This window comes from Callorhinchus milii, unplaced genomic scaffold (genome assembly GCF_018977255.1).
Source record: "Callorhinchus milii isolate IMCB2004 unplaced genomic scaffold, IMCB_Cmil_1.0 Scaffold58, whole genome shotgun sequence".
Classification (NCBI taxonomy): domain Eukaryota; kingdom Metazoa; phylum Chordata; class Chondrichthyes; order Chimaeriformes; family Callorhinchidae; genus Callorhinchus; species Callorhinchus milii.
The window spans coordinates 216,768-235,911 of NW_024704799.1; the positions used below are offsets into that span (position 1 = coordinate 216,768).

Below are 19,144 nucleotides of genomic sequence, written 5' to 3' on the forward strand. Positions count from 1 at the left end.
TCAGGATCACGGGGTGGACCCAGGGGGAGGGCGTGTACCAGGGAGAGTGGGTGTACCAGGTGGAGGGGGTGTACCAGGTGGAGGGGGGTGTTCTCAGAGGTAGGGGGTATACACAGGGGGATTGGGTTTACCAGGGGGTGTACCAGGTGGAGGGAGCTGTACTCAGGGGGAGGGGGTGTACCCAGGCGGAGTGCGTGTACCAGGGAGAGGTGGTGTACCAGGGGGAGGGGGTGCACCAGCGGGTGTACCAGGGGGAGGGCGTGCACCAGTGGGAGGGGGTGTACCAGGTGGAGGTGGTTTCCCAGTGTGTGGGGGCTTGATAAGTGTTGAGATATTGGCCGTGGTTTCCCGGTACAGCTAATTTAACATTTTAAAAATGGACATTTGATGAGCTATACCTTTCTGCTCTCCGACATGAATGCATTTTAGTTTTGAACAGCGTCTTTTCTGAAACATTGAATGTCTCTCTGAAATGTCTGAAAGACATTATAAGGCACTATGTCAAAATCAAAGATTACTATTATTATTAAAAAGAGAATTTGAGATTGAAAGCAGTTTCTGACCAGAGAAATGCAGAGTGGAGTCTCCTCCTCCGCAGAAATTCTGACGTGTTCTTCAGTTGTTTTTTTTCTCCTTTTGTGATTAAATGTTTGAGCCCTTTTTGAGGGCGGTTTGTGCTTTGTATCCAGTAACGCTGCTAAGCTAAACACCGTGGCCTCGGGACGTCCTCCTGATGTGAAAGGCGCTCTATAAATGTAATTTTGTTGTTGTTGTTGATGAAAGTCATCAGGCCACACATCAGCTTTTGCCATTGGACACCATGACCAATATTAACCCTATCATACAACTGGACTTGCGCTGGTCTGAACTTTAACACCTGGAGAAGCTCCCCTTCCCTTTACCGAACACCGACTTCTTTAACATCTGTCCTGAACGCGGCACAAAGTGGACCTCAATTTATCATCTGAGAGGCTCAAGTAGAGGAGAAAGACTGAAAGTATGGGAGACACTTTGTGTGAGAGAGAGAATGAGAGAAAGAGAATGGCAGAGTGAGGCGTACAGCCACAGTAACAGACAGACGAGCATGTTTTGTCTGCTGTCGTGCAGCCTGTAAAACATGTTGAGATGCTCTGCTGATATGATGAGGGAAGTGTCAGGATATTTATACACAGCGATACCACAGAGATCCGTTTTCACACCTCAAACCGTATACCTCATCTCTCGTTCCTTTTTCAGCTTCTCACAGTTCGTTTGTTTTTATTAGCTCTCATTTTGTCAATTTCCACCAAATAAAGGAGAAGCTGAGGTGAGCGCGTGTCTTGGTGAGGCTCATGGAAAGGGTCAAGTTTAGGCTCAGCGTTGGGGTTTAGAGTCATGTTTAGGTTGAGGGTGAGGGTGGGCTTAGGGAGAGTGTCAGCGTCACGATCAGGTTTAGGGTCAGTGATGGTGATGAAGTGAGGATGTTTCTGTGGGATTGTAGTGGCTCCGGGTCAGGCTCAGGTTAATGGGAGACCAGAATCCAGGACACACTGCGTGATGTTGTGGGTGATAATCATAATAATCCTTGCATTTGATTCAGCGATTTATCACATCTTCGAGGCATCTCCAAGCGTTTAGCAAGATATACTGTAAAGCGAATTGACTGTATATTTTGTGGGCTAGTCTGTGTGACGGACTGCGTGTTGGGACCAGGTGGTTGTAGTTTGGCGAGAGCCACACGGGGTGTGTAAGTTACAGAATCCTGGAATACTACAGCTCAGAAGGAGGCCGTTTGGTCCATCGTGCCTATGCCAGCTCTTTGGAAGAGATGCCCAATCAGTCTTTTCCCCATTCATTCCCCATATCCTTGCAAATGTTTCCACTTCAATTACATCAATCCATCCCCTGTCTCCCTAAGTCTCCATTTAATTCCCTTCTCAAGTACCTGTCTAATTCCCTTTGGCAAGTTGTTATTGAATATGTTTCACCACCCTTTCAGGCAATATGCTCCAGTCCTTAAAACCTCCTGTGTAAAAAACAATTCTCCTTGTCTGCTTTCCCCTCTGGTTCTTTTGCCAATTATCTTAATTTTTTGTCCTCTGGTTACCAACCCACCAAACAGTGGAAACAGTTTCTTCGTTCTACTCTTTCAAAACCCCACATTATTTTGGTATGGAATTTATTAAGTCCCCCATCAAACCTCTCTGCCCTAAGGAGAACAATCCCAGCTTCTCTTGTGTCTCCGCATAACTGCAATCCAATATCCCTGGTATCATCTCTTGGAAATCTCCTCTGTAGCTTCTCCAAGGCCTTGATATTCTTCCTAGAGTTGGGGGTCACTGCCTTCATTTAACTAATAAAACCGCGAAGTTTGTCCCCTGTGGACGCTGGTGAGCTGCCGCTATTTGTGCAAGTCAGACACCCCATCCACACCGCCCATCAGAGATGACAGTGTTAACAACAACCAACAACGGCAGATCAGCAGTGGGCGGAGGGGATGATGTCAGCGGTCAAAACATAATGACTGTGCTGCTTTCCTGTGGTCAGTGTGGAGAGAGCGAGAGAGACTAAGAGTGTGTGTGTCACAGGGAAGTTGATATTTGGGGACCAGAGAGCGAAGGTATCGCGGCAAAAGCTGCTCGTGAGATCTCCTCCGTGTGGTTTATCTCCAAATCTGCGGAGACGCCACCATTCCAGACACAAGCCTCCGGCCTTTGACCCTCACCAGCTCCTTCTCATCCTCAAGATGAAGCAATTATTTGTTTTCCTCTTCGGTGAGTATTATTTGTAACCCAATTACAAACATGACCCTTGTGTCCTGTTCAACTGTCAACTGTCCTTCATCCCCCACATCTGTGGGATGAGAGAAGGGAGGAGAGGAGGGAGGGGAGAAGAGGAGAGGTGGGAGGGAAGGAGAGAGGGGAGGAGAGGGGTGGGTGGAAGAGAGACGCGAGTAAAGTGTGGAGAGTGGAGGAGAGAAGAGAGGCGAGGAGATCAGAGAGGGCAGAGGAAAGAGTGGCGGAGAGAAGAGAGTGGGAAGGAGAGCCAGGAGTAGAGGAGAGATATGAGGAGAGGCAACAGGGCCTGAAAGGTGGGAGTGGCGTGGGAGGAGTGTGTGGCAGAGAGAAGAGTGGGCAGGAGAAGAGAGAGGGCAGAGGAGAGAAGGAGGAGTACATAGGAGAGTGTGGGGTGTAGAGAGGAGAGCAGAGAGGGAAGGAGATGAGAGAAGGAGTGGTGAGAAGAGATGTGGAGAGGAGAGAGGGGAGAGCAGAGAGGGTAGGATCGGTAGATGGATAGGAGAGGAGACGGGGGTGGAGGAGAGAGGGGCGGAGAGCAGAGCGCGGAAAGAGAGGAAGGATGGTAGAAAAGGAGAGTATAGAGAGTAGAGAGGAGGCTGGAGTGAGGGGAGAGGAGATTAGAGCGGGGAGAAGAAAGGACAGGGGAGGGAGAGGAGGAGAGCGGAGTGAGTAGAGCAGAGTTGTTTGTGTTTCTGATCCTTCACCAAACCTCATATTCTTTGAGAAGCGAATCAGAAACACAAACACAAGCAATCCCTGCGCAGAAAATGTCTGTTTAGCCAATTGGTGTGTGTGTGGGGGTCTCTGAAAGAGTTTTGTGGTCAGTCCCAATCCTCCTGCTCTCCCCATTGTGTCTGTGCTGATGCTCCACCCCACCACACCCTCACCCACCCCCCACCACCCACCCCCAACACTGGAGCTCTCTACTCTATTCCCACTCCCTGTCCTCTCTCTCCCCTTCATGTCTGTGCTGGTGCTCTCTACCCCACTAGGGTCGTTTTTGGTAATGACAAAAATGGCTGCCCGTTAAGTACTGACCATTGTGGAGTCCTGTGGCTCAGTGGTTAGAGCATTCGCTTTGCAAGCGAGAGAGCTGAGTTCAATTCCAGGCAGAGGGCGAAACCTTGGTCAAGTTTCCTTATTCCAAACAGAGCCTAATAATAGTCCCTCCAAAAACCAAAAACAATGATAAATTGGTCATTTTCCATCTGTGACTCTTTGTGGGACATTGCTGTGCGCAACTGGCTGCCGCGATCGCCCATAATTATACAATGAATTCACTTTACAGTGTGTTCTGTGAAGCGCTTTGGGACGTCCTCCAGACGTGAAAATCGCTATATCAAATGAAAGGATTATTATTATTATTATTGATTGTGTGAGAGACCGTACAGATCAGATTATTGACTGCGTGAGGTACTGTATCAGTAATTCCTGCTTTGATCGTGTTTTTTTCCCTCGTGCAGTGATATTTCTGGAGAGAAAGACGGTGGAATGTGCAGGTCAGTGACGCAATCCCACCGCCAGAAGCTGCTGTGGGAACATTAGCTGCTGAGGGTGAGACTCGGCCTCTCTTCAGCTCCATCGGGGGAACAGGAAGACAAACCATCACACAATCCACAGGCCACGTTTATAGTCTGGTTCTAACCACACCCTTGTCCCCCGCGCCCTCTGTTCCTCCACTGCTGACCACGCATTTGGCCACGACAGTCCGAAACCCTGAAACACTCTTCCTCTATCACTCTGCGTCACCGTCTTTTTCCATCTGCAGAAGCAGAAGACGTTCCTGTTCGACAGTGCCTCAGATCACCACCTCAAACCCGCGGCTCGGATTCATGCTGCGCCTCTGTCTACGACTCTGGGACGCTATCCTTTGTTAGGGGCGCTGTGTACATTGTATGGTAATATGCTGTGCGACTGGAAGTCAAACGGGCAACAGATCCTAACACTGTGTGTGATGTTTTACAGGGAGTGCGAGTGTGCGGCTGGTGAATGGCGACAGCCCGTGTGCCGGGACAGTGGAGCTTTACTATGGAGGACAGTGAGGCACAGTGTATGGCTATGGCTCTGGTGGCTCTGGTTGGGATATGAAGGATGCGGCTGTGTTGTGTAAGGAGTTGGGCTGTGGAGCAGCGTTGTCGGCACCAGTGGCTCAGTTTGGGGAAGGCTCAGGTCCCGTTGTGATGTATGATGTTTGGTGCAGTGGGAGGGAGTCTGCTCTGAGGGAATGTCCAGGGACCCGGGGTCACTTATTCTGGTCACACTCCCATGATGCCGGTGTCATCTGCTCAGGTAAATAATTCATTCTCTGATCATTTTTCGCTTCTCTTGTTTTCGGTTTAACACAGTTTGAGAAACTCTGATCAAGTTTCTATCCCACGAACTGTCAGTTTATTATCATTAAATCTGGGTGGGGGTCTCGCCCATTCCCTGGGGTCAGTATTACAGGTCTTGCACATACGGTATCATCTGCTCCGCAAAATAATTGTGGCTCTGATTATCACCTCCTTCTCGGTGGGGATGTGGGGGGGCAGCAGGGGAGGTGACTACAGTGGGTGGCGGGGGGAGCACGCAATTGAGCAAGTGGGTGGAGGGGCAAAAAGGGTTCGGGGTGAACACGGGCAGAGGTGAGCACTTGGGGAGCACAGTGAGGTGAGCACGAAGGGGTGGTGAGAACAGGGTGGAGGTGAGCACAGGGTGAGGGTGAGCACAGGGTGGGGGTGAGCACAGTGGTGTTTGCACAGGTATCACCGAATATTGGTGGGGCCAGCGCAGTTGTGGGGTACTGATGGATAGGCAGTGGGAGGGGCTTAGCACAGTGGAATGGGCTTTAGCATTGTGGGAAGGCTTGAGTGCAGTGGGAGGTGCTTCGCGCAATGGGAGGGGTTGAGTGCAGTTGGAGGTGCTAAGCACAGTGGGCGGGGCTTAGAACAGAGGGGGGTGGTTGAGCACAGTGGGAGGTGCTTAGCGCAGTGGGAGAGGCTTAGCACAGTGCTGCGATCAGCGCAGTCGGAGAGGTTGAGCAAAGTGGGAGGGGCTGATCAATGTAGGAGAGGCTGAGTGCAGGGGCCACTCAACACAGAGGGACGGGCTTAGTGCAAGGGGAGGGGCTGAGCACAGGGATGGGGTTTTAGCACAGAGGGTGGGGCTGAGCACAGAGGGATGTGCTAAGCACAGGGGGAGGGGCTGAGCACAGGGGCGGGGGTTTAGCACAGGGGGTTGGGCTGAGCACAGGCGGAGGTGCTGAGCACAGGGGGAGGGACTCAGCACAGGTGACAGCTGACACTTACCCCGAGCTCACACTGACCCCCAGCTCACACTGACCCCGAGCTCACACTTACCCCCAGCTCACACTGACCCGGAGCTCACACTGACCCCGAGCTCACACTGACCCCGACCTCACACTGACTCATTCCATCCCTCTTCACCCTCTATTCATCCCGTCCTTCCCTGTACACTCGCGCTCTTTTCTTCCACACAACCTTTATTCCTCCCTCCCTCTCACACTCCCACCCACACCCTTCCTCCCAACTTTCTATTCTTCTCTCCCTCTCCACACCCTCCAGTCATCCGTCCTTCATTTCTCCCATAACACTCTTTTCTTCCCCCTCACACACTTTATTCTTCACTCCATCCCACATCCTTCTTCCCAAACTTCTATTCCTCACTGCCTCCCTTTCTCATCCGATATTCCTTACTTCCACCCATACCTCCCATTCCCCTCAAGCCCACTTCCACCATTCCTCCGTACCCTCTATTTACTTCTCCCTCCCTTCCTAATACATTCCCTGTTTCCCTTTCCTTCACTCTCTCCACCCTCCTTCCCACGCGCTCTTTAGCTACGTCCCTCACACACAGTTCTTCCCACCCTTTCCCTGCCTCCCAAAGCCTCTATTTCCCTCTCCCTCATGCAAATGTCTGGCTTCCTCTTCAGTGAATCTTCGCTGTCTGATTGCACCACCAGTTTAGGGAGTGAGTCCCACCACCTCACTTCCCTCGGTGTGAAGTCGCTGCTCCTGAATTCTCTGTTTGATTCCCTGATGTGACCTTATTCTGTTGTAAAAACATCCGAAGATCACAGGAGAGGATCAGATTGAGTTCGCGTCCCCCCATCCCAGGCCAGAGCTGTGTGTTACCCCAGTCTCCGGCCTCACCGCCATCTTTGTCCACCCCATTCCCAGCCATTGCTCTCCCGCTCTCTGTGTAAAGGAACAATTGCTGGAAGTGAATGCATAATATTGTTTGGGGGGTTGTCGGCCAAGTCATCCTGAGAAATTCCCTTCTGGTTTTGAATATTGCCCCGAGATCGGCAACCTCCACCTGAACAGCCATGGACCAGACACCCCAACACACACTGACCCCCACCCCACACTGACCCCCACCGCACACTGCCTTCGAGCTCACACTGACTCCGAGCCCACACTGACCCCGAGCCCACACTGACCCCCATCCCAAACTGAGCCACACCCCACACTGACCACCAGCCCACACTGACCCCTGGCCCACGCTAACCCCCACCCCACACTGATCCCCAGCCCACACTGAGCCCCACCCCAAGCTGCCCACCACACCAAACTGCCCCTCACCCCACACTGACCCCCACCCCACACTGAACCCCACACCACACTGAATCCCCCAGCCCACATTGACCCCCATCCCACACTGACTCCGAGCTCACACTGACTCCGAGCCCACACTGACTCCGAGCTCACACTGACCCCGAGCCCATACTAACCACCAGCCCACAATGAGCCCAACCCACACTGACCCCCAGCCCAAACTGCCCCCCACACCACACTGCCCCTCACCCCACACTGAGCCCCACCCCACACTGAACCCACCCCACACTGGACCCCCCCAGCTCACACTGACACCGAGCCCACAATGACCCAGAGCCCACCCTGACCCTGAGCTCACACTGACCCCGAGCCCACCCTGACCCCGAGCCCACACTGACCCCGAGGCCACACTGACCCCGAGCCCACACTGACCCCGAGCCGACACTGACCCCGAGCACACACTAACCGCGAGCCCACACTGACATCCACCCCACACTGACCCCCAGCTCACACTGACACCGAGCCCACCCTGTCCCCGAGCCCACCCTGACCCTGATCTCACACGGACCCCGAGCCCACACTGACCCCGAGGCCACACTGACCCCGAGCCCACACTGACCCCGAGCCGACATTTACACCGAGCACACACTAACCGCGAGCCCACACTGACATCCACCCGACACTTACCCCGAGCTCACACTGACCCCGAGCTCACACTGACCCCGAGCCCACACTGACCCCGAGCTGACACTGACCCCGAGCCCACACTGACACTCATCCCATACTGAGCCCCACCCCACACTGACCACCAGCCCACACTGACCCCGGGCCCACACTAACCCCCACCCCAGACTGATCCCCAGCCCACATTGAACCCCATCCCACACTGACTCCGAGACCACACTGACTCCGAGCCCACACTAACTCTCTCACCAATGGTCAATCTCTGTCCACTCGGGTCCAATAAAAGCGATGACAGCAAACTCCACTCTCCCCTGCTCCCCCTTCCTCCTTCCTCTTAAGCAATTAAATAATTCCTCTCGTTCCACCCGCTCTGTAAAACTAGTCTCTCCCCGTTCCTCCTTCCATCTACACCCTCGATTCATCCCTTCCTCTCTCGTCACCTCACCCCCTATTCTTCCTCACACACCTTTTCTTCCTCCCTCCCTCCCCACACACCCTCCCACACTCTTCCTCCCAATCCTTCACCCACTATTCATCCTTCCCTCCCTTCTACCCTCACCCTCTTCTTCACCCCCACATCCTTTATTCCTCACTCCGTCCTCCATTCTTCCTCCCCACCCTCTATTCCTCACTCCCTCCCTCTCACACCATATATTCCTGACTTCCTGCCACACCTTCTATTCCCCTCTAACCCACTCCCTCTGTACCCTCTATTACCCTCTCCCTCCCTTCCTCCCACACCATCTGTTGCTACATCCCTCCTACAGACTCCCTCCCACATGTTCCCTGCCTCCCAGAGCCTCTATTTCCCTCTCCCGCCTGTAAATGTCTGGCTTGCTCTTGAATGCCTCTACCCTGTCTGATTGCACCCCCACTTTAGGCAGTGAGTCTCACCACCTTATTCTGTGTGAAGCTGTTGCTCCTGAATTCTCCGTTTGATCCCCTGATGTGATCTTATACTGTTATTTATAAAACGTCTGAAGATCACACAGCAATTCACGACCTCCCGTCCAAGGCTGGAGCTGTGTGTTACCCCAGTCCGCGGCCTCACCGCCATCCTTGTCCACCCCATTCCCAGCCGTCGCTCCCCCTCTCTCTGTGTAAAGAAACACTTGCTGGGTTCTGTCGCGAACCTTCCCCTCAACTCCTCACCCGTGTCCTGACACCTCTCCAGGCTGGGAAACAAGCAAATGTTTATTTTTACTCTGATCTGAACTGTCTTCGTATCACATAGCGAGCCTTGTGAGATTATATTGACTGTGTTTTAATTCCAGATCCGCTCCAGAAACCCAACATTTCTCTGAAGCCAAATTCCCGGGAGTTTGTGAGAGGGAAAAGGGCTGAGATCTCATGTTCTGGCAATTATGTGAGCAGCAGTTTCTCTTTATACAGAGACGGCGAGTTTATCATATCACAAACAGCTCCAGAGAATAACAAGACAGCAATATTCACCATATCCGAGATCAGTGCAGGAAACTACACCTGTACCTATACTACTGTTATAGACGGCCGAGAGTTCACATCACCGGAGAGCGAGCGATTGGGAATCTCTGTGTCGGGTAAGAGCTCAGTAAAATCTCACACCATAACCCGTTTGTGTTTTGACCATTTACAGCAGCTCCTGTTATAACTACTCTTTACACCATCGATCATATTTCCATGTTATCTCCTCGTGATGGCTGGAGTGTTTGACCCCGGGAGGAAACCCATCCCTGCGGTAAAATATTTTCCAAACCAGAATTCCCGAGTGATCCCCACACGGCACGTCCGGGATGGAAACCCTCTCTCCTTTTCCCAGCGGGAGAGAGGCTCTTGCTGTTCTAATCATCACCACTTTAAGGTGTATTGTACTGTTCCTTGAGACGAGCTTTGGCCAACGCAGATCCTGCAGTTACATAACGTCTGATATTTAACCATCATTGATTACAATCGGGTACACAACCCCTTCTTGTCCAGCGAGGATCACCAAAAACGCGCACACAATCTTGGGGTATTCTTGGGAACTGAGGTGTTAGAATCGCGGCTTCCAGTGATCGATCTGTTCCTCAGCCTCTTGCCGATGAGCACCAGGCCGGGCCGTGCTGTCATCACCTGAGCCCTGGAATACTGCAGACCCGGACTAGAGACCACCATCAAGGTCACAATCTAATCCGGTCTTCCACAGTTTGGCAGGTGACCAGCGCATCCTTCAAAGAGACCCCGCTAAGCTCCCCCTGCCCAGGGTCAGTGGGCGAGAGGCTTGCATCATGAGCACAGACTAGGAAAACATGAGCTATTTTCCTTGAAACAGAGAAAAATGACTTTCTATCGCACTTTCACATCAGGAGGAGATAAAACCTAAGTGACGTCTTTACAATGATGAGTTTCTCCCCCATATTAGCTCTTCAAAGTCGAAAAATTACTATTTGTGCATTTTCCCTCTAGGAACCTGGACCGGGATGCACACTGCAGTACTGGCTGCGGGAATTGTCACTGCGTTAGCGATCATTGTGTTTATAATGGGATTCTGTCTGCACAAGAGACGTAAGTGGCCATGAATGTCATTGAATATAGCGTATAATTGTTGGGAATAAAGTAAGAGCCAGCAGTGGAGGTAACCACTGTGTCTTGCTGTCCTTCTACGTCAATGTTAATCGCTCTGGGACGCTACCTTGTTTGAGGGGACGCTATATAAATACAAGTTGGTGTTGATGTTGTTCTTGTCAATGTGCAGATGGAAACCGGATAACAGAGCTACGAAACCAATACTCGGTGTTTAACAACTTGCTCATTACCAGGAGACAACAGGCAGCATCGCGCTTGCTGAGTCAGACAAACATATCTGAGTTTATGTTAACACCATAGAAAATGTAAAGTATTAGACTGGACTTAGAGCTCGTGACACTATTGAGGTACATAGGCTGTAGAGAACCATCCTTTGGCATTCAAAGCGTTGTAAGTGACAGATCGCAGGTGTAGAAACTTCTGCAGGTTCACAGTGTTGGTATAATGTTGAAGTCGTGAGTCTGTAACACCGGTGAGACCGTTAAACCGCGTTCGCATCTGCCAGTTCACGGGGAAGTTAAAGGTCCTGTGGCGCTATTCGAAAAGAGAAGGGACTTTCTGTCTCCTGATGTCCTGGTCAAAAATCCATCGAATAAAATTGGTCACCTGCTCCATGAGGAGTGGGACATGTTTGCTCGCTCCATGTTTGCGGGACACAGATGCGTGCGGTTGGCTGCTGCAGTATGTTCCGAAAATGCACAGTCACTACACTTTCTGTATATCCTATCAAGCTCATTGAGACACCTCAACAAGTCGATAAGAGGCCACGTGGCAAGGAGTCCTGTAGCTCAGTGGTTTGAGGACTCACTTCGGAAGCGAGAGACCTGGGTTCACTGTTTTTTTGTTTGTAAGCAGCCCGCAATGTTGGGCAAGTTTCCTTACTCCACACGCCTCTGTTTACTGAGCAGTCAGCAGGAACCCGGTTGTTAGTCGATTGGATTAATGATTTTCCGGGGCATTAATTCCTTCCAAAAAAAAGATTAAATTGGTGATTCCATCCACAGCTGTTGGTGGGGCACTGCCGCATTTCGCCCAATATGTACAGTTAATTCACTTTACAGTATAATCTGAAGTGCTTTGAGACGTCTTGAATTTATGATAAGGCGCTATTCAATTGCAAGTATTATTATTTTATCAGGCGCTCTGTTTTATGGAAGGATTGTATTGTTACTTTACTTTGGTCAATGTAAATGCAAACGGTGAATATCCACCTACAATCTGAGCAGATGTCGTTCCTGTTACGTTCTGTACCAAAAAGCAAATCAAATTCCACAACCGTCAGCAGATTATATGTCACAACAAAACATAATTAAACATAATATAGCGAAAACAATAAACTATAACAGCGATTTATGTTGAGTGTGACACTGAATAGTGATGATAATGTTAGATAGGATTGAAGAGATAGGTGTTGAGGTGTGAGAGAGGGAGTGAGGGGTAAACCAGAGGGAATTTGGAATTGATTTCCAGAGAGTGGGGGTGGAGTGGCTGAATGGTCGCCAAAAAATGCCAATGAGGGGAGAGGAAACAGCTCTTGGCCACGACTGCCTCTGGAGGGCTTTGACGCTGGATGAAAGGGAAGAATTATTATTAATAAAACCACCACTACATACAACCGGTACTGAAGAATTTTAACATTTATTACATTTTGTACTTACAGGTAAACAGAAGAGTCCAGTTTAAAAACGTTTCTGCTCTAATCCCATTCGCTGCTGTCTACCCATCTTGTCTTTGCTGGTGCTCTCCCCCACTTGAGCTCTCTACTCTAATCTCTCCCGAAACCCCCCACCACCCACCCACAACACACACACGCTCCCCCCCACCCCAACCCCCGCACAAACACTTCGCCACATACCCACATTCTCCCCCACAAATCCATCTCACCCACTGACAATCTCCCCAAAGTCACACATTACCCCACACTCTACCCTTCCACACACCCTCCGCGCCCCACACGCACGCTACCGCCACACAATCTCCCCCCACAAACAGCCTCCCACATACACACCCTCCACCACACACCCTCCTCCCATACACACCCTCCCCCCAGAAACAGCTTCCCCCCACACAGCCTCCACCCCCACAGAGCCTCCCCCCCCACACAACCTCCTCCCCCACACAGCCTCCCCCCACACAGCCTCCCCCCACATAGCCTCCCCCACACAGCCTCCCCCCACACAGCCTCCCCCCACACACAGCCTCCCCCCCACACAGCATCCCTCTCACACAGCCTCCCCCCTCACAGCCTCCCCCACACACAGCCTCCCCCACACATAGCCTTCCCACCACACAGCCTCCCCCCCACACAGACGCTCCATCACACAGCCTCCCGCCCACACAGCCACCCCCCTTCACACACTGACCTCCTACACACTTACGTACACATACGCTCCCACACACCCAACCTCCCCCCACATATTCTTGCCCCATTACTATCCACATACACACCCTCCCTCCACCAAAACACTCCTCCCACACGCACACCCTCCCCCCACCCACATAAGCTCCCACACATACACCCTCCCACACACATACGCTAGACCACACACACCCTTCCCCCAAGCACACACCCTCCCCAAACTAAGACACACATACCCAACTATACACCCACCCTCCCCACCACACACCCTCCTCCCACACACAGCCTGCCCCACAAACTCCCCCTCCTCCCACACACATCCGAGCTCCACACACATTTTCCCCCACAAACCATTCCCCCCCTCACAAACCATCCCCCCACATACACCCCACACCTACCCACACTCACACCGCGCAGTCACACTTCCCACAGACACACCATCCCCACCACACACATGGTTCCCCCACCCTCACCCACTGCAGCACTGACACATGTGACTGATATCGTTCCTGGGATTGAGCCCAGAGGGAAAGGAGTGGGTCACCAACAGCGCTGGATAGTCGTGTGCCCGAGCCCCACACCAACCCATCGCTTGCTCATGGGCCTCCCCCGAGCCTGAGGCTTTGCTCCCTTGGCCTCTGTCTCTCTGGCTCTGTCCCTCCCATTCTCTATCAGTCTGTCTGTCTGCCAGTGTGTGTTTGTGTGTGACTGTCTGTCTGTCTGTGTCTCCGCGTCTCTGTGTTTGACTGTGTGTTTGTGTTTCTGTGTTTCTGTTTGTCTGTCTGACTTTCTGTGAGTCTGAGTGAATGCTTATCTGCGTGTCTGACTGTGTTTCCGACTGTGTGTCTGTCTATTTGTCTGCCGTTCTGCCAGTCTGACGGTATGCTTGTCTGCGTGTTTGACTGCGTGTCTGTGCCTGGGTCTGTTTGTAAATCACTTCTCTGAACTTAAGCTGCTTCATGTGTTCTGTCTTTCAGATGCGATGTTAAACTGATGTTCCGTCGGTCTGTTCGGGTGCAATAAATATCCCTCGACAAAATTCTCAGAGAGAAATTAATATTTCCTAGTGAGCTCGTCGATAATCCCCCAAATAATGTTGGTCGGTAACTCCATGTCTGTTTGTGGGACACTGCTGTGTGCAAACTGGATGTTGTCTCACTCAAAAACACACAGTCTCTCCACTATACAGTGTATTTTGTGAAGCATCTCGACCAGTGATAAGGGGTTACTTCAAACGCAGGGTTGATTAATATATTCCTGTTTCTCTCATATTCCTGAATGTCATCATCATTAATTATTATAAACTTAATTGTTAATAACATTGACAATAATATTAGATAATGTCGATTGCTACTGAAATGTGCTGCTGTTAAATCCCGTTTCCGTTTGTTTCAGATACGACGGTGAGAATTCCTCCACGAGCGGTGCCTCCAGATGTGAGTACAACAACAACAAGATTTCATTTAGAGAGCACATTTTACGTTGGGAGAACGTGCCAAGGCGCTAAACAGTTGGGTCAGGACCCGAGAAGCGGGGAAATGGTCAGGATGATGGGAGGGAAGGGAGGGAGCGAGGAGGCGGGAAATGGTCAGGGTAAGGGGAGGGAAGGGAGGGAGCGAGGAGGGGGTAGAGAGTCGAGAGGAGAGGTGAAGGCTGAAGGTCAAAGAGAAAGGTCTTGATGGAGGAAAGGAAGGAAGCGGCGAAGGCACTGGGGATGGAGTTCCAGAGCCTTGGGGCTGAGAGGCTGAAGGCCACCGATGGTAGGGGCGGGGAATGTGGAGTAGACCAGAGCCAGAGGAACGGAGGGTACGGACAGGTAGGTAGGGGGATAGTAGGTCGGAGAGGAATGAGGGAGCGAGGCGTGAATGGCCTTGTAGGTGAGGATCTTGAATTCGATCCTCTGGGCGATGGGGAGCCAGTGGAGGCGAGCGAGGGCGAGGGTAGGAGTGAGGATGAGGGCGAGGGCGAGGATGGGAGTGATGTGGTCCCGAAGCCTGGTGCGGGACAGTACACGAGCTGCAGAGTACTGATTGACCTGCAGTGTGGAGGGAGGTGGCGGGAAGGCCGGCGAGCAGAGAATTCCCGTAGTCCAGCCTTGAGGTGACAAAGGCGTGGACCAGAGTTTCAGCAGCGTGAGGGGTGAGGTTGTGCCGTAGTCTGGCGATGTGTCGGAGGTGATGGAAGTCGGTGCCAGTTGTGGCGCGGATGTCTGGAAGAAAGGACAGCTCAGGGTCGAACTGAACGCCGAGGTTCCTGATCGGCTTTGAGAGGTGGAGAGTGCAACCTTGGATGCTGATGCTGTCAGCGCCTGAGTGGGGAAGGGATCATTGATACAGCCCCGGCTCAGGCCCTGTGTCAGCCCGGCTCAGGCCCTGTGTCAGCCCGGCTCAGGCCCTGTGTCAGCCCCGGCTCAGACCCTGTGTCAGCCCGGCTCAGGCCCTGTGTCAGCCCCGGCTCAGGCCCTGTGTCAGTCCCGGCTCAGGCCCTGTGTCAGCCCGGTTCAGTGAAGCGCGGCTGAAGCCCTGTGTGTCGTGTGGCTTTTCTCTGGGCTCTGTGCTTGGTCTGTTTATATGCGTGTGTTTGTCTGTGTTTGTGTGTGTGTGTGGGGGGGGGGGAGGAGAGTTGTCGGGGGTTGGGGGGGCGGGGTTTTTGGGGTGGTGGAGGATGTCTGTATGGTTCTGTGTGGGTGGGTGTATGTGTATATGTGCGTCTCTCTGTGTCTTTAGGTGTTTGCTTATGTGTGTGTATGTCTGTGTATGTGTAGGGTGGGGGTTTTGTCTGTGTAGGTGTCTGCATGTGATGTGTGTATGTTTATGTCTCTCTGTTTGTGTCTTTATGTGTTTGCTTATCTGTGTGGGTGTTTGTGGGTCGACGTGTGGCTGCCTGTTTGTGTCTTTGTATGTTTGCTTATGTGTGTGGGTCTTTGTGTGTGTGTGTGTGCATGTATGTCTGTTTGTATGTATGTATGTTTGCTTGCTTATGTGTGTCTGTGTGTGTATACCACTTACATTTGTGGAGTATCTTTCACGTCAGGAGAATCTCCCAAAATGCAAATTTATTATCATTATTATTGGTTATAATTAACTTATCGCGCGATTTATCGGTGATCAATTCATGTCTTTCACCTTCAGATATGTTAATACGCACAGTAATCATGGGGGAGGGATGGAGAACCACACACACATGGGTTGCATTCCCCAGCTGAGAGGGTGGTGGACGGGGTGGGGAGTGTGTGTGGTGGGGGTGCGGGTGTGTGGTGGGGGTCCGGGTGTGTGGTGGGGGTGGGAGAGAGACAGACACACACAAAAGAGCTGTGGGTTGCGGTCTCCCGTGTGTTTGGGGGAGACAGAAACACACATCCACAGACACATAATGGAGCTGTGGCTCGGGGTCTCACCACGGAGCCAATAGCTGGAAAGTCGGGGGTAGGTCATGTTTCCCCATAATCCCCAGCAAATGTGCTGATTGTTGGCCTGTTTGCAGGACACTGACATCCACTACGCCAGCCTGGCATTAGGGAGCAGGAGTGAGAATCGCCGCCAAGTCGGTGAGGACAAGGATCCAGTCTACGCCACAGTCAGAGTGTAGCGCGGAGGCCGGTGGCCATGAACTGCTCTCTCTCCTCTCTACGTCCCCTCATCATCACCTGTGGTCAATACCAGCTTCAGTCTGATCTCAGTTCCCCTCTCGCATCACCTGTCACTCTGATGCAGAGGAGAAAGTGAGACAGAGAGAGAATGAGACGGAGATAGAGAGCGACTGAGACAGAGAAAGCGATTGAGGGAAAGTGAGAGAGCGAGAGAGAAAGACTGATTGAGTGTGTTAGCGAGAGAGAGAGAGAGAGAGAGAAAGTGAGTGAGAGAACTGAGAAAGAGAGATACTGAGTTAGAGAAAAGAGTCAGAGACTCGGAGAGAGAGCCTGAGTGAGAGAGAGAGAGAGAGATTAATAATAATAATAATAATAATAATACGCCTAATAATAATCCCTCCAAAAAAAACAATAATAAATTGGTCATTTTTAATCCACGACTGTTTGTGGGACATTGCTGTGCGCTATTGGCTGCCGCGTTTGCCCACAAATATACTGTCAATTCACTTTACAGTGTGTTCTGTGAAGCGCTTTCGGACGTCCTCCCGACGTGAAAAGCGCTATATCAAATGTAAGGATTATTATTATTATTATTATTATTATTATTAATAATAACAATAATCATAATGATGCTTGCATGTGATACAGCGTGAAATGCAGCAGCCAATTGCCACAGCAGCGTAACACAACCCTCTGAGTTCACTACCCTCTCAGTGAAGAAATATTTCCTCAACTCTGTTCTGAGATGATGATCCTTAATTTTAAGACCGTTAATTTTATGATGTGTTGCAATCAAAATCAGACTGATGGGAACCGCACCAAAGCGATTCCTACATCAAAGCCACTGTATTGATCCGATCAACCCTTTGCAGTGCAGTTCACTAACCCACCCTCAGCATTGATTTGATCACTCGCCCGTTGTACGCCTTCATTTGATGAAATGTATAATTTTGATGATGTATAAGCTTGCTAATCTTTTATTAAATTTTGCTACTGACAAGGAAAATTCTGCCAGTTCGTACTTCACTACAGGTTCACGAATCAAATTATGTTCACGACTAATGTTTCCCACGGTTTAATCCCGGCCTGAAAAAAGGCTCTGAGGGTGGACAAATAAATCAGCCATCAATCAGAAATAAGGTGAACTCGTCTGAGGGAGTGTCAGAAGATTTTGATGTCCTAAAATTAATTGTGTGCAGTGTTGAACAGCCTGGACAGACGCAGCGAGTTGATTTTGGAAATGAACGATTAGGGGTCAGTCTGGATTCGGTGCTCAGTGTGTGGGTATGTGTGTGTCTGTGTGTGTCTGTGTGTGTGTGTGTGTGAATGTGTGGTTGGCGAAACTAGGATTATTCTCCCTTGAGCCGAGAAGATTAAGGGGGATTTAATAGTGGTTTTCAAGATCATGAGATGATTTGAAAGGTTGAATCGGGAAACACTGTTTGCACTGATGTGGGTCAGTATCCCGAGGACACCATTTAATATAGTCAGTAAAAGAAACAGTGCGGAACTTAGGAAAATTGTGTTCACACGGCGAGTTGTTGGGATCTGGAATGCATTACCTGAAAGGGCAGTGGAAGCCGATTCAATAACAACTTTTAAGAGCGAAGTAGACGGGTATTTGGGGAGGACAGGATCACTGGGCTATGGAGAGAGGGATTGAGTTGGATGGCTCAGATTATCGTTATTATCCCTGACCATGAACGCTCGACTTCTCGTCTGTTGCGTTGCCTTCCTCAGACCATGTCTCACACCGAACAGCTTAAACCTCATTCATTCACGCATCAATTTCCAGTTCATCAGTCTTTCTCAAAAACCAAATTAAATTCTATCACCTCCTTCACCTCTCTGCCTCCCTGACATGCTCCACCCCCTTGAAACTGAGCGGCCATGCCGCCTACCTGTTCCCTTTTATTTCCCTCTTGTTCCCTCCTCTTGTTCCATTTTATCGACCATGTGAGGCTGTGATATCAGCCAATGCCCATCTCAAACTCCAGAACTCTCTGTCTCAATCTGCCACTGTGTTGTCTGCTCAACTCTCTTCAGATCTGATCGGAATACTACAGTTTGATGGGCCTACAGTCACTTGCCAAGTCTCTCCCCAGGTTGTGGGTCAAGCCCCGCTACACCTCAACACTCTGAGACGCTGCCTGTATGAAGGATGCTTTCTAAATGTCAGCGGTTTCTGTTGATAGTTTTCTGGGATCATATAGAAGCACAAATACGGAAACTGGAGCGATAGTTCTACCTTTGTACCTCCAGCCGCAGCTGGAGATGTGCATTCAGTTTTGGGCCGCGCTTTTCAGGAAATAAGTTAAAGCTTTGGAGAGAAGCTTTACAAGAATGACACCAGGGGAATTATTCCGGGACACTAACTGAGTTCGAAACCGATTGAAGCAATTGGAAGAAAATGCTGCTGAACACAACACAGATTTACATTTCTAATCAAACTCTCCTAGATAAATGCATAATTTCCTAGTTCACCAATCAATAACTACTTTGAGGGTGTCCCTTCACGCTTAAATGGTTTACTGTAAACTGCACTGACTGAATTTTGTGGGCAAAAGCATTTGAAACAATTCAAAGACAAAGAAACCGAATACTATACACCTTTACACTTTTAACCTACTACGGC

General features: G+C 50.7%; 1 protein-coding gene across 1 annotated transcript; it reads left to right on the forward strand.

Annotated features, from left to right (window-relative positions):
• The first annotated feature begins 4,861 nt into the window (after positions 1-4,861).
• LOC121851570 (deleted in malignant brain tumors 1 protein-like) lies at positions 4,862-16,508 on the forward strand. The gene is made up of 5 exons (XM_042345539.1): positions 4,862-5,066; positions 9,292-9,576; positions 10,442-10,540; positions 14,316-14,356; positions 16,404-16,508. The coding sequence occupies exons 1-5, from the start codon at positions 4,862-4,864 to the stop codon at positions 16,506-16,508; spliced, it is 735 nt and encodes a 244-aa protein (XP_042201473.1).
• Positions 16,509-19,144: the final 2,636 nt, after the last annotated feature.